At 40.4% G+C, this 15,744-nt stretch overlaps 4 protein-coding genes across 6 annotated transcripts; 2 read left to right on the top strand and 2 right to left on the bottom strand.

The window, feature by feature from the left end:
- Positions 1-660: 660 nt before the first annotated feature.
- On the bottom strand, positions 661-11,137 carry LOC129594320 (alanine--tRNA ligase, cytoplasmic-like). Of its 3 annotated transcripts, XM_055490974.1 has the most exons (6): positions 10,309-11,137; positions 9,984-10,200; positions 5,056-9,188; positions 4,507-4,989; positions 3,461-3,942; positions 661-1,534 (listed from the first exon to the last, which is right to left on the bottom strand). In XM_055490974.1, the coding sequence occupies exons 4-6, from the start codon at positions 4,880-4,882 to the stop codon at positions 953-955; spliced, it is 1,440 nt and encodes a 479-aa protein (XP_055346949.1). In that variant the 5' UTR covers positions 4,883-4,989; positions 5,056-9,188; positions 9,984-10,200; positions 10,309-11,137; the 3' UTR covers positions 661-952. The 3 variants fall into 3 exon arrangements, with proteins under 3 accessions (XP_055346949.1, XP_055346940.1, XP_055346957.1); XM_055490965.1 differs by lacking the exons at positions 9,984-10,200; positions 10,309-11,137 and adding an exon at positions 9,542-9,974; XM_055490982.1 differs by lacking the exons at positions 9,984-10,200; positions 10,309-11,137 and adding an exon at positions 9,542-9,974 and having other exon boundaries at positions 4,507-4,927.
- Positions 6,769-8,184, top strand: LOC129594339 (cysteine-rich secretory protein 2-like). The gene is made up of 4 exons (XM_055490993.1): positions 6,769-7,293; positions 7,445-7,590; positions 7,656-7,756; positions 7,840-8,184. Exons 1-4 carry the CDS (start codon positions 6,924-6,926, stop codon positions 7,895-7,897), a joined length of 675 nt encoding a protein of 224 aa, XP_055346968.1. The 5' UTR covers positions 6,769-6,923; the 3' UTR covers positions 7,898-8,184.
- On the top strand, positions 10,446-11,968 carry LOC129594349 (cysteine-rich secretory protein 3-like). Its single transcript, XM_055491004.1, has 4 exons — positions 10,446-10,780; positions 11,050-11,192; positions 11,303-11,403; positions 11,705-11,968. The coding sequence occupies exons 1-4, from the start codon at positions 10,537-10,539 to the stop codon at positions 11,760-11,762; spliced, it is 546 nt and encodes a 181-aa protein (XP_055346979.1). The 5' UTR covers positions 10,446-10,536; the 3' UTR covers positions 11,763-11,968.
- A 1,149-nt stretch (positions 11,969-13,117) lies between these two features.
- Positions 13,118-14,808, bottom strand: LOC129595924 (uncharacterized). The gene is made up of 4 exons (XM_055493060.1): positions 14,080-14,808; positions 13,851-13,993; positions 13,585-13,685; positions 13,118-13,496 (listed from the first exon to the last, which is right to left on the bottom strand). The coding sequence occupies exons 1-4, from the start codon at positions 14,681-14,683 to the stop codon at positions 13,448-13,450; spliced, it is 897 nt and encodes a 298-aa protein (XP_055349035.1). The 5' UTR covers positions 14,684-14,808; the 3' UTR covers positions 13,118-13,447.
- Between the last annotated feature and the right edge of the window lie 936 nt (positions 14,809-15,744).

The following is a 15,744-nucleotide window of genomic DNA, read 5'->3' as shown; positions in this document are numbered from 1 at the left end:
TTTATAACATTCACCCCTTTACAGCTATAACATACACCTTTTATGGAACCGGTAACAGTTTTACCAGCTTATTTAACCCCTGCGTAACATACGGTTAGCTAGGCTAGTACAAAAAACCATTTCGGTGTCTCTAAAAGAAAGTTCCGGCTTCTATTTTAAATCTGTTCAGCACCGGATGTTCCAACTTCAAGCTTACAAAAGGGCAGCAGAACCAACATTCAGACCGAATAATGTCCACACTCTAGTATTTTGTTAATTTTTTATTAAGTAACACCCCCAGGGGCTTTGCCCCTAAGCCCCTGAAGGCAGTGCCCCTGGGGGCAGTGCTCCTGTTTAACATACACCCCGCTATAACATTCAGAAAGCCCGGAACGGAGGGTGTATGTTGTAGAGAAGTTTCACTGTATGTACCGGGCCGAATCCCTTAAGTACTTTTGCAGCCATGCAGCATTAATACTTAAGGGCAAACTATAGTCCTTAAAATATGAAATCTATACAAAGAAAAACTTTTGTATGATAAGTTCTCATTAACCTTTCACAAATATTCTAAACGTCGATTATAATAAATTAATACATTCAGCATCAAGCAGTTGTTAACTTTTCACCATGTTCTCCTGCTCACAAATGGTGAGTATAAAATTTCGACACTCATTGAAAAGGTGTGATACGTACATATACCCGTACATCAGCCTTTTCTTCGCATTTATTAAATAAATTACCGAAACCACACTTTTTACAATGAGCATCCGTAGGCTACCATAGATTCCTTTTAAAGCCCTTTTTCAACCATTTTAAAAGATAAAAATCACTTTAAAAACAAAATGCCAGAAAATACGTGCAATACACCATGCAAACGTGAAAGATTAGATGCAGTTTTAACCACCAACAAACCAACAAAAATTCCCAACACATGTGCGTAATGGACGGCGAGCACCAATATTCGCTGAGGAAATTACTGCGCCACTTGCTCCTTTTTCCTGGCCAATCCCTCCCGCGATTTAACTCGTTCCTGATCCATCAGCAAATAAAACCCTTTAGCATCACATCCCATATTCCGTCCGCGCGCCAACCCAAAGATCACCTCCTCCGGGACCCCAAACTGCCGGTATAGCTCGTACATCTTGTCGGCCGGAAGCACCATCTTATTCTCCAGCTTCTGCCAGATTTTCCCGAACGCCTTGGTCCCCTTGTCCACGATGCCTTTGAAATCCTCGATCTCCTTCGTAATGGTGGCCTGAATGACGGCCTCCCGTTCGGCGATCTCGGGATACGCCGGGCCCAGACTCTGGACGATCGTGGGCACCAGTTGCGCCCAGAGAAGCGGATCGCTGTGCAGTTTGTTGGACCAGGTCAAGGCGGCTCTCCGCAGGACTTTACGGAGGACGTAGGGAGCACCGCGCTTGTCCGGGAGCATCCCGTCGGCGATGGCCACCGTGCACATGCGCGCATGATCCGCCAGGATGCGGTAGGCGGTGAACAGGCCCTCGTGGTCGTCGTCGCCGAATTTCGATTGGTAGGGCGGTGTGCCCGCCAGCTGTAGAAAGCAAATCCTTGATAGAAATTCACAAAGGAAATAAACAACAAATTTACATTTAAAAACGAGATCCCGGTAAATTTAAAAAATGATAATTTTAAAAAATACATTCCCGGACGACCACCGAGCACCTCATCCTCCATTAAAAACTATATCACAGTTACAACCAGCTTTACTTTATAGGACCTCGCACTGGAGTTGGAAGTCGTGTCGGGACATCGGCCCTTATTCTGCGATTAGCGTTCAGCAGCATTGTTAAAGTTCCTCTAATACTGCTGCACATTACATGGTGTATGCCAAAAAGTACATTTCAAAATTAAATTTCAAAACTAAACAAATTTCAAAAATTTAATTTTTAAATATTCAGGAAACATCCTTTAACATACGAACAGTTTTAATGTTAAACTTTTAAATATATGCAAACTGTTTACGAAATTTTGCATGTTTTTAGAAATTTGTTAAAATCTGCAAGCGATACTTAAAACAGCACATTCAACACGCGTTCCGAACTAAAACAACTACTGTGAAAACGCTGAGAAGAACAACAAAACCGTAAAAAAAAGAGATTCGTTCGAACTAACAGCCAATTCACTGCTCAAGAGTAAAAAACCAAATCACTCCTTAAGAGTTAAGGCTGAACAAACAAAGCGTGGACTTCGCTCGAAGGAATATTTGGACGCTCACAAGCCATTTTTCTACAATTAGTTGTGTTTTTATCAAGGAACTAGATCTATAATACAACTACATAAAAATTGAGGAAATGAGATCGGGAAAACTATAGCATATCGGAAAAAACTGTAAACGCTATCAGGTTCAGCATGTTTAGAAACTGTGTCACATGATTTTTATCTTTCAAAAAAAATAATTTTGGCCGTAATACTCATGCCGATACCGGTGAAGCTGGCTCCGGTACAAGTTTCAAGGTCACCTTGAAACAATAGTCATTGCAGTTGCTTGGATCTATTAAAATAAAACTTAAAAAGGCATTAATACTCTTATCAAGGAACAAGATCTATAATATAACTACAAAAAAAGATGAGACATCGAGATCGGAAAAACCAGAACCTAATTAAAGAAACTGTAAACGCCATTAGATTCAGCATGTTCAGAAACTGTGTCACATGCATTTTACTTCTTTAAAAAAACTGTTTAAACCCGTCCCACCGTTGCCGGTTTCGGCAAAACTAGCTTCGGTAAAGTTTCAAGGTGACCTTGAGAATAATAGCATTGCGAGTTGCTTAGAACATTTATTAAAGCATTTAAGTACGTGCTAAATAAATTTGTAGTTATTTTATCTGCAAATGTCTAAAAAAATCCGATTTCCCAACCATGGTTAAATTAGCCCTGGTTTCGAAGAAAACAAAACCTAGTTAATAAAACTGCTAGGGCAGTGTCCAATGAACAAAACAAAATGGCTAGGTGAGTGAGTCGACCGAGCCACCACCACTGTCCAGTGAACAAAATCGTTAGGTGAGTGAGTGACCGAGCTACGTACCACCACTGTCAGTGAACAAAATTACCAGATGAGTGAAAGACCGAGCTAGGCTCCTTGCCTAAGAAGTTTTACAATAACTGCTAAGGCAGTTATTGAATTTCCTAGCGATTTACTGTAAATGGAATGATTTGTTCAAAGCGGCCGTGGATCACAAGAAACGCGGAGGCGAAGCCGCAGCGGTTTCTTGTAAGCAATACTGCTGCATTCAAAGATTTCTTTTACACCGATAAACTCCAATAACACAGAAAATTTGTGTTTACAAAGCTAGGTTTTAATTTGTATTTTTTTTAAAAATTCCTTGAAAATTCGTTTTAACAAACTCAAAAATTATTAAGATCTAGAAAACCCATCGTGATGATTCTATAAAGAAAAAAATCGCCAAAAAACAGGGGGAAAAGGAAACAATTCCAGCATTTGCTGACATGATTTACCTCGGGGATTTTCTGCAGCAGGGGCAAAAACAAATCCGTATCGTAATTACTCTGCCGGTCCTGCAGCACTGCCACCAACCGCTCCAGCCCCATCCCCGTGTCGACATGCTTGACCGTCAGCGGCTCGAGAATCCCACGGCGCGTGCGATTAAACTGCATAAATACCAGATTCCACACCTCCAACAGCTTCTCCGCACTCCCGTCCATGGAATAGTGGATCTCCGTGCACGGGCCACACGGGCCCTCCTCCCCCATCGCCCAGAAATTATCATCCATCCCCCGCGGAATTATCTGCGATTCGGCTATCCCGATCCGCCGCCAGATCTCCCGACACTCGAAATCCGGCTGCAAACCCACCTCGGGATCTCCGCCAAAGTACGTCATGTATAGACGGGATTTGGGGAGTTTATAGACGTCCACGAGGAGATGGTAGGCTAAAGTGCAGGCTTCCTGCTGGAAATAATCGCCAAACGACCAGTTACCTAAAAATATTCACAAAATCAACTGAAAATTAATTAATCTGAAATTTAGTGTTATTTTAATATATACAATTTTTTAAACTAATTATTAGGAAATTAATTTTAATTTTTAAGAAAACTGCTCCAATGAAAAGCTGCGCAGACAGGAACTCAAAACTCAGTCAGGCACATACTATTTATGCTTCTGGGTCGCTGCATTCGCACTTGTTTTATTTAGGATTAGTTCAAATTTATTAAATTTGCACGTCTAAAATTTTGATTTATTTCTACAGATTATGCTGAAATTAATTTTGATTTTTTGAGAAAACTGCTCCGATGAAAAAGCTGCTCGATGAGAGCAAACTTACATTTTAGGCAAATAAAATCCTTGGGTCGCTTCTCTCTTGCTGGTTTCATTTAGAAAATTCACTGAAAATTTAGTTTACTTTTTTAATTTTCAAAAATTTATACAGAAATTAATTTCAATTTATTGGCGAAATTGCCTCGACGAAAAAGCTGCGCGACGGCAAATCCAGGCACCCAAGTTCCCTGGTTCGCTGTGCTCGCACTGCTTGTTCGACAGCTTACCGAGCATCTCAAAATACGTGTGGTGTCGCCCGTCAATCCCCACTTCATCCAGATCATTGTGCTTGCCGCCAGCGCGGATGCATTTCTGGGAGTTCGCGACGCGACGGTGCCGCGGTGCTTCGGTGCCGAGCAGCACATGCTTGAACTGGTTCATGCCCGCGTTCACGAAGAGCAGGCTGGTGTCGTTGTGGGGCACGACGGAGCTGGAGGGAATGATGGTGTGGTTGTTCTGGGCGAAGTAGTCCAGGAAACGGCGGCGGATTTCATGGCTGGAGAGCGGCTCGATGTGGAGATACCGACGCAGGGGGGACAAGGTGCGGACTGCGTGGAGCAGGGGCTGGCGCGCTGCTTGCAGGGGATGCAGTGCCAGCGGCATCCTCGCGGCAACGGAAAAGATTGGTATTTGTGATTATTCGATTTTCTGCGGAAAAATTACTACCAGTAACTATCCAAAATTGACGGCGAAATCAACTGTAATCACGACTAGAAAACAAAATATGACAATTTACACAGTGATCGTAAACAGTAGTGTCGACTGTACGGACTGACCTGATTCCAAGCAGTAAGCTATCGGCGCACTTTGCTGTCGGTCTGTTGTTTGCGACTTTGCGCGGCGTACTTGTACATGTATCTGTACAGTGCAGACTGGCTGCACGGGCTTGTATGACCGGAAGCGTTTCATTACACGCAGTAAACATTTTTGTTATTTCCATTACGATTATCGTTGTCTCTTAGAATATGAATGGAATTTGTTTTCATGCTAGTGGCGTAATGTATAATATAAAATAAATATGAGACAATTACGCAGGAGTGTTATTTAATTAATAAGCAGTATCCTTGGCACAAAGCACAATACTCGTATACACAACGTAAACATACTTAAACTTCTGTCTATAATTATTATACTTATATGCTAATATTACGTATAACATTACGCTCCAGCAAAAATAGAAAAGTGTAGTGAAAGGGTTGACTTTGTTATTTGTCGCACCGATTAGCCTTATCATGTCAGTATAACACTATGGCGTTAAAGCTGAGATTGTAGCAAACAACACTTTTTACCTGTACGTGGCAAAAAACAGTAGTTCGGAGAAGCAGACCAAAGTGACATGTTCTTGTGTTACCACAAAATACAGGTATTCGCAATACCTTCTATGAGTTCGCTTCCTAATTGCTGATAATTGTATCCCATGGGTTATTAATTAATTTTATCACATAGGTTAGATGTTTCGATCGATCGGAAATGAGTAATACTGTATAAATAAATAATATAATAATATATAAAATAGTATAGAAATTAGTATTACGAGTATAAGTATCTTGAATTACTAGTACTGCAGTTTACTGTACTGTCTGGACGTGATATATTCGCCGGAAGCAATGAGAAGAAATTTCGACTGTGTGAGATTCCTGCTTTTATATTCTTTGCTCGCTCAGCATGGCCCAATAATTTGACTCATCTTCCATTTAACCTTCATTTTATTAAATTTGTTTAAGAATGACGGGTGTCTTGGAAATTTGTGAAGGGTCAAAAACAAAGCAAAACGTATATTAACCATTGGTGTATTGTATTGGGATTTTAAAATGACTGATAGTGTACGTAAAGTGTGTATAATAAAGTGTAACACAGTTTTGTAAAAAATACTGTTTTGTAAGTATTCATACTTAATGCTAATCGTAGAATAATGGCATAGACATGAGAACGAATATCCCATTATGGATATTCTACAGGTACACGCACGTGTTAACCCTATTAAGATAGTAGACTGATTATTATTTTAAATAATTTTTATTTTGTGCAGTTTTTAGGAATCAAAAGTGGCCGGACACGTGAGTCAATTAAGTACGTCAATTTAACGTGTGTGATTCATATTAATTTTTGTTCTTTACCGTAAACGACGACCAGATTCTGCAGTACGTACTTGTAATTTCCGGCTGCGTTTACCAGTTCATCGCTCACGACCATACGTTCACGCTACCTTCTGATCGTTCACAAAAACATCGACGTGCGTACGTTCAGAAAAAAAACAGCAACAACAAAATTGAACTCACGCGTGCAATTAAATTATTAGTGAACATGTACCTGCTACAGTGACGAACAAATACACAAAAAATACGGTGGAACAATGGAGCAGCCCGGCATAACAATCAATATTTGCTTATAACAGCGACTTTGCTACCACTGAATCGCTGATTCATGAAATGCCTTTAGAAATTAATCCGGCAACAAAACAAGATCAAATTCATATAATTATATAATATGGATCAACCACCTAGTGTATATGTACTTAGTGTATATTTACTTATTTGGCGCAAATTTTTCAGTGAATTTTTTATTGCGAACTGCTCAAACCCTTGGAAAATTTTAGAGACAATTTCCCTTTGATTTTTATTTATATCTAGACTTTTTTTTAAAAATGATGTTCTTGTTAAATCTCCGGTGTATTTCGGCTGGGATTACATTTTCTGCACTAATAGCCATTTTGGTATTGGCCACTCAGATCACGGACAGCGCGAATGTACAACAAAAGCAGCGGAAACTGCAGCAAAGGCAGAGAAATTCACAGCAAAGCCAAAGGACCTCATCGCAGCAACAAGCGGTAGTCAATAGTGTATCCAAGGACCAGATAACGGAAATTGTAAACCTGCATAACAAATACCGCAGTTCAGTAAAATCCAGGGATATGCGGAAGTTGAAATGGAACACTGATGCGGCCAAATCGGCACAACGCTGGGCCGATACGTGTCCGGATGGACATAATAAAGACACTGACCGGCAAACGCCAGGTAGGTACCGTTAACGGGAAATATTGGGAAACAGTAAATTAAATAAGTAAATAACCCGAAAGTTTTTTTATTTCGTCGATCGGCCATCTCAGTAAAATTCTAACGATATTAGGCATTTCAAAAATTAATAGCGAACTGGTGGTGCTTCCAGGTTTCGGTAAGTGCGGCCAGAATATCGCCTGGAGACAAGGTACAGCGGCGTTTTCATGGACCAACGCCATTAATCAGTGGTACAACGAAGTGAAGTACTTCCGGTACTGTCGGCAGCCCACGGGTCCGGTGGGGCACTATACGCAGGTGCGTCAGTGGATTTATAAAATTTAGGAAGTGTGACCTCTAACCATGGTGTCTGTATTGTATAGTTGATGTGGGCCAATACGTCGGTAGTCGGATGCGGCGTTCGTAGCGGTTGCAACAATCTTGGCACGAATACTATTGTGTATGTCTGCAACTACTGTAACGGGTACGTCAATTTCTTATGCGGCTTATCCATCATCGTTCCTGATAGGGTTAATATTGTAAAAATTAATTCCAGTATTTTTTCAGGGGTAATATTATGTTAAACAACGACCCGAACTCACCATACTGCCCATGGAAAGTCTGAAAATACTACACGCTGCAGAGACCATAATAATATGCATGGAAAATTTTCGAATGTTTTTTTTATCAAATTATCGAATGCGATGTTAGTTCAGCGTATTGTGCGCATTGTGGATTAAAGCACTACTTTCCTTTATCTGTACATGCATCCAATGTTTTTTTTTTATTTTTTTTGTACATTAATTAATTGTTAATTACGATAATTATTACTTATCTGAAATATGCTTTAATGTTTTTTTCATAATTACTGCGTTCAAGATTCCCGGTATACGTGCTTATTTACTGGAAATCAGTGCCACGAAAGAAGAATAAAAATTACTATACAGTATACAGTGTGACGCGCGTATAAGAAGATTAACCCAAATAAATGCACACTATAAAGCCAGTCTCAGTTAATTTAATACTTAAACTATTAAAATTACACAAATCTAATTGAGGAAGATGCGTTGCGCTGCACAGACTGTGTTAGCGTATAAGTCGCTTAAAATTGTACCGAAAATGCCTTTTACAGTAAAACCCCTCGTTACATACACCCTTATACAACATTCACCCCTTTATTATATACGTGCGGCTGAGAACCGGATTGTTCGGTGGATTATAACATAGGGGCAGTTCTCTATATAACATTCACCCCTCTATAAGTATAACATACACCTTTCGTGGAACCGCAAACAGTATTTAACATACAGTCAACCTCTGCGCTACATACAGCTGGTCGAATAAGCGCACAAATGTTTCAAAGAAAGTTCCGGTTTCTGTTTCACATCTGTCAATTAGTACAAGATCTGACAGTAAAAACAGCAAAAAGGCATTGAAAATTATTGGTTACCGGTTCATTCTGAAGCATAAAATGCCAGTAATACGGTAGCTTTTCGAAAAGGAATTCGTAAAAGAAGCGCTGCAGAGCCACTTTTCTGAGGAATAGCATGAATTTATTTTTATAAACGAAACATCAGCGGCACCGTGCGTAATTGCTATTGACCAATGTATGGCCAGCCCCCTGGGGGTAAGTTAATGAGCGCCCCCAGGGGCAGTGCCCCTGTGTAACATACACCTCTTTACAACATACGGAGAGCTTAGAACGGAGGGTGTATGTAGTAGAGGGATTTTACTGTATTATAGCCAGCTGCGCGAACTTGCATCCAGATTTTCTGCGTTCAAATTTTGTTTGTGGATTCCGTGTGCTTGTACATGTACTCCACGCAAAAAGATTTCTCTTAGGGATTCACAAAGATCAGTTAATGGTGAATATGGAAAATACGCTCCGGGCCGATCGCCAAGCGCACTACCATCGTCTAAAAGAATAATCATTTCAAGTTAACAAAAAATTATAATTTTGGTATTAACACATACAACTCATGATAGATTCAAATTATTGCCATTATGGCACTGGAATGACAGAGTGTTCACTAGTAGTACTATTGCCCTACAGTGGCCATTATTCTACGATCAGCAGCAATCTTTATACCGTTCTTACTTCTTGCACTTATCTTATACGATAAAAACAATATCTATATACAAATTTTCGCTTACGAAAATCTGCATAGTTTTTGACCTTTTAAAAAACTCCTTCAATGTCTGTAATAATATATTAAAATGGTTATTTGACTGTAAAACATTACTGAATACTGCGAAGGCAAACACTTACCCTAGAAAATGGAAGAAGGTAGAAAACTGTGCTTTTTAGCACAGTAAGTTAAGCACAGTAAGTTACTGTGCTTAAAAGCAGCATTTATTTCGGGAGTTTTCTTCAGCTGAGGCAGGAGGAAATCCATGGAGCAATACAACCAGCGGAACAACTGCACGCAATTGTTCAATAATCAATACACAGATCGTAGAAACCGGCATATTGCCATTAAACGGTTTGCAGTAGACGGATAGAGTATCACCGTCGATGTACGAGTATGTGTCACCATGTACTGTACCGGCAATATACGTACTGTACGTAGTATATCTTAGAACTGCAAGTAGTAAATGATTGTAATTAATGCTAATCGTAGAATACTGGCACATAAATGGAAATGTGTGGAAGGAATTCCATCGTTAACGCAATTTTAGTTGTAAAATGCACAGTGTTTAGATTTTCATACAATCGTGCAGTTGACCTTCGCGTGTCTGCCTTTTGGAGTTTTGCCATTCCCCCGAAAATTACCAACTGAGTCATTGTTGACGATTCAAAACGGCGTGTGATTGTTGTCCATTGTTCTTCCCCATGCGACGGACCGGCACCGGCATTATTTCCGGAAAGTACCGCGTAAATGCACCTCCCCAGGCTTTGGTTCGCATGAATTTTTGCCAATGTGACATCTACACAATAATTTTTTACATTTGTACGTAATTAAATACCGGTTGTAATGACACTGACGCCAGAGACAGCAAGAATTAAACGGTGGCTCGAGTACAATGCCGGCTTACAAAAATTTGCCCACTAATTTTCCCGTATGCAGATTGATTGCCACTCGATGCCCTGCGGAAATATCGTGAAGGTCATTTAGCGCAACAGTCCCTTGTCTCGACTGGCGGTAAATCTGGTATTTAAGCGCACGGAATTCCGTTCATATATCGCGGCGTGCGTTTAGTATACAGTACACAGTTATACCGTATACACTGGTTGTGGAATCCGTAGCAAAACTTCACCCAAAAATGTCTTCGTTGGTAGTTTGTGCTCTCCTTCTGACAGCCATTGTAGCGGTGGTCAACTGTGCGTCACCCGTCACGAAGCGCCAACAGAAAGAGATTGTAACCCTGCACAACCACTACCGGAACATCGTTAAGGCCAAGAATATGAACATGCTCAAGTGGAATGAAAAGGCCGCCCAAATGGCACAACAGTGGGCCAATACTTGTCCCACAGGGCACAATTCGAATGACGACAGAAATCTGGCAGGTAAGGACAAATGTCTACGTATATATGGACGAAACTAAAATAAATATACGTACATGGACTTAAATTATTGTAAATTATCTTCGCTCCTAAAATTTATATATGGAGCAACCATTATTACCGTTGCATGCATACGCTCCTTAATTTATTAATATTATAAGATTCCCATTTTACATATTGGCCGCATTATCATAATATTAGATTCTAATTTATGATATTTCCTAACCAAATCAAAGTGTATCTATTCTCAAAAAATACTTAATATACGGTAGGTTTCGATGGATGCGGTCAAAATATTGCTTGGCGAGAAGGCTCCGCGCTCTCCTGGAGCGACGCCATTAACGACTGGTTTGAAGAGGTTAAGAATTTCCGGTACTGCCGGCAACCAACTGGAAAAGTTGGACATTTCACGCAGGTATATCATGCCATAAAATAAATAAAAGGCTTACTTAAAAACACATTGAATATTACATATACAATACATTGTTGGATATCGACTGTAAGTTATATATGTCCGCTTGGCAGATGATGTGGGCTGACACCAAGGTGGTGGGATGCGGCATCAGAACCGACTGCAACAAACTTGGCAGAAACACAATTGTATATGTCTGCAATTACTGTGACGCGTAAGTATTGCACAATATATCTATAAGTATTCTGCTGACAACATTAGATTAGTACGTTTTTCAAAAGTATTTTTGCAGTGTGAACTTAACTGTTTTCCAAAGCTGTAAAATATATAATATTTTTTGGAACAGTATAGAAATAAAAACGCAAAACTCAGTATAACATTAATTATAACAACAGCAGAAATAAAATATCCGGATCAAGAGGAACAGTTTGCGAGTATTGGTGCAGATGTATTCTAAAGTGTGTTATGTAGATCTTATGCTTTTTGTACACTTTTTAACTCCTGTTATATTTTAGGGGCAATGTCATGATGGACGACGACATGGACTCACCTTTTTGTCCATGGAAAAATTAACAAAACTTGCAAATAGCTTTTGGTGATGGTCTCTCTAATCCGGCACAAAACTATACAATATATGTAGCGATAAATGTTTGTTGCCTGCATCGTACTCTGTATTTTATATACTTCATGTAGTGATACAAAAATTATGTGATGCTGCAGACTCATTGATTCTGCTGTTTGTATAAATGGCATGCTGGCAGTAAACGTGGCAAAATCTGGCGGTCCAGAGAATAAAATCAGCGGATAAAAATGCATCATCGATCGCTAAAACTAAAAAAAATATGCTCATTCACGTGCGCTCACCGCAAATTAAAAGGCCTAGGATCGTAATATAATATTAAGATTTTAAAAATAATACTGAAATTATCTCTTGTTGGGACTCCAAAAGGGATTTACTAAGAAAAACATTCTTAGAAACATTAGAACAAGCGCTTGTCAACAATTTTTAAATAAGAAAACTGGGTTGTTTAACAGCATTTTACCATATGGCTTAGTAAGCGCAAACTACTCAACTTGCTTTCAAGAGACACAACGATAAAATTGCTGTTCTCGCATAAAACATTTATTTTGTATTGTATGGATTACTGTCTATTATTTTGCAGTCGGCACTTTTCTTATTCATCGTTGACCTTTCCAAATATATAACATGCATCGGCCAGAGCTACTAATTGATGAAGCATGGTAAAAATGCAATGACAAAATGAGCAGCGTGTATGTCACATGAGCTGGTGCAGCATCCATCAACAGATAAAAGAATTTCCGGTTACTGCCACAACCCTGAGTTCCGACTCTTTCTAAGCGCATCTGAACGTTTTCGTAGTAAATCGTTACAGCCAGTGCTTGCGGCCAGTTACAACAAAGGAGTAGCCGCGCCACGCACGTGGATACAGTATGTCTGGGCCAATGTAATGGCATAATCCTAATTTTAGGTGCACGACATCTGCAGTGTTATGAATGTAATGTACTGCATAATTCACAGGTACCTAATTCCAAAACAATGTACATGATCGTTTGATTCGTTTCCACAATTTTAGCGTTTAATAACAGTTATCTTTTGAGTGCCATATATGGGCAGATTAAGGACAATAACCAACATTTGTTAAATGATTTTAATTATTATCAAAAGCCGAACGTAAAAAATGCGTAGGGAGATGTTGAAAAAATTAAAGGAAGGATAACTGGTATTGTGCAAGAAGCGTTTTTGTGATTGTGTTAGTGACGTATTTCTGCCAAAAATTGTGGGATAATAGATATGCATGTACTGGCTGAAATGCCTGGTGCACCGGTATTAAGCCAGTATATTTTAAATTATTATTACAGTACGGAATCAACGCATTTTTTCAGATTTCATGCAACCGCGTTTCAGGTTGAAAAAGGTCATTTTATTTTTGCTCATTTCTGTGCAAAAGAATCGTTAGTTATCGCAAAATACTCCGCAAAGTCAGAAAATCTTCATGCAACAAAACAACCAGTGTCACATGTACCGTACCGGCATTCATCAGTGTGCGCAGTTTAGAAAACAGCTGTTAATCATTCATTTAGTTATAATAATTACAGCGTTCAAAGTTTAATCACAGCTAATTGGATTGCATTGCATGCGGTTTCGGTCCAATTAAATCCATGGAAATACCAAAACAATCATCGGCATAATTACCACTGGAAAAATCCCGCTTCTCACTTTACATCGTAGACCATGTTCACCAGGGGCAATATTGCGAATTGGGCTCATCAGTTATAATATTCCCACTAAAAAGAAACAAAAGTTAGAATTAGTCCCGAAATTGGCATAATATACTTAAAGCGTCTAAGAAATTCCATAAATTTGTTAACTTACGCATTGCAATAATTACACACGTAGACGATGGTATTCGGTCCCAGCGTATTGCAATCCGTCCTGACTGCACATCCCACAACAGCTGTGTCTGCCCACATTAGCTGTAAAAATATAAAATTCTTATACGCCCATCAGAACCGGTATTATAAAGCAGGAATAACATTACATATTGAGTACAATTACATACCATTAATTTTTACTTCATAAAATTTTTAGAATTACATAATTTTGTGTTCGAATTAAATAAGACACTTGCAGAATCTCACCTGCGTGTAATGTCTAACACGACCGGTCGGTGGTTTGCAATACCGGAAATGCTCCTTTTCCGCCCACCACTGCTCCAGAGCGTCCGGCCATGAGAAGGCGCTGCCCTGCCGCCAGGCCACATTCTGACCGCATGATTCAAATCCTGCGATACAAAAAAAGCAGAATTCAGTAAATGCAAAAGTAAATATTCAAGGAAGGCACGGCTGGTGCAATGTGATCGATGATTACCTGGAATAACTCGACTCGCTTCATCACTGTGCGGACTCAGCGTCGTAGGGCAGGTGTTTGCCCATGCCTGTGCCTGGCCCGCGGCAGATTCACTCCATTTCAGCATCTTCATATTGGCGGCGCCCGCGGTACGCCGGTATTTGTTATGAATATCCACGATCTCGTTGCCGGAAGTGGACGACGTATCCTTGTCCGCAGGAGCCGGCGCGATGTTCCTTTTGCTTCCGGTTTCTCCACGGTTGTTGCTCGTGCTGCTGTCCCCGCTGCCGGAATCGGAGGTACTGTCATCAGTTTTCTGATCAGAAGCGCTGCTGTCGGTTTTCTTATCCGAGCTGCCGTTGCTGCCGCTTTCTTCCGTGGCAGCGTCGGTGTTTTCGGAGCTGCCGCCCGGACTGGTCGTGGCAGTATCGGATGTTAGAGCTCCAAATAAACTACTGAAAACACTGCCCAAATTGGAATTCGAGGTATCACCGGCGTCAATGCTGAAGGGAATGCGGTAGGAGAACGTCCGGCTCCATGTCAATCCACCGTTGACCATGGGAAGGTCACGGAGTGACAAGATGGTTAGAAATAAGAGACACAGTACGCTAAAGCCGGACGCCATATTTTAAATGCAATTGAATTAAGTTCAATTAAGCTTTTGGCGTAATGTATGTAGGAAGCGTCCGGCAAAAGCACAGCAACCGCTACGGAGTGCAGCTGTGGACTTGCGACATGTGACAAGTACAGTCATCGTTTATATAAGGACGGTACAGACGCAGCCATGACCTTGAAGGAGACTTATCCGCCGGCAAGTTGATTGGTCGTGAATAGCGTACCAACGTGACTAGAATGTCTTTCTTGACCAAAAGTGCTCGTAACTGCAAATGCACAATGGGAATTAATTTGTACTTCTTGCTGTTTAAATCAATCAACTGTCTGCACAATGGGTATGCATACTTTAATTGCAGTTCTTCGTCATGCGTATTCCGAGAAGTGTTACAGTCCGCAGGCATTTCATACAGCTTCTATGCTGCAAGGACAAAATTAGCAAACTATAATCAGACAGCTTGACGAGTTGGTGAAACTGGTTACAGTGTCGTCGGCACGTGCAAGTTTTGGCACGGTACGCGACAACTGTGCGTCAGCCGCATTTGCGGGGTCGGTTCTGCGTAATGTCGGTATCTGGTGCGTCGAATCAGACCTCCGGTCTTACAATGCAGCTTTGCCTAAGGATGTCTTTTCACAATTAACTTTCTAGAACACAGTTATTAAATTCTTTTTACGTGCTGTTTTATGTTGAATTCGTTGAGTACTTGTAAAAGCCTTACGCAGTTAGTCTTTCGAAAATGCCGTATTCAAAAGTTGTTGTGCAAGACAAGCGGCAGTATTGAACTAATTTTCTTTGGTATGTTTCTAGTCGGCGCACAGTAAAACGGTTTAAAAGATTGCCTCGTCGGTATAAAATGCTAATACGGGGTTTTTTTGAAACAGATTATGATTGTGAAAAATGCTTTAATCGGATGCCTACTATTTGCAACTTGTTGTACTTAGCATGTCTCCAAACATTTGGCTGCTGATAAAAGAAGTAGACAGCAACTGATGCTCAAGGACGATAAATATATTATAGCCGGTACATCCGCCCCCGATAATTCAGGGGCGGATGTACAAGTACTTTACTTCGCA

The sequence above is a fragment of the Paramacrobiotus metropolitanus genome, unplaced genomic scaffold (genome assembly GCF_019649055.1).
Source record: "Paramacrobiotus metropolitanus isolate TYO unplaced genomic scaffold, Prichtersi_v1.0 Parri_scaffold0000003, whole genome shotgun sequence".
Taxonomy (NCBI): Eukaryota; Metazoa; Tardigrada; class Eutardigrada; order Parachela; family Macrobiotidae; genus Paramacrobiotus; species Paramacrobiotus metropolitanus.
The sequence above is the reverse complement of the archived record's forward strand: the minus strand, read 5'-3'. Positions and strand labels throughout refer to the sequence as shown.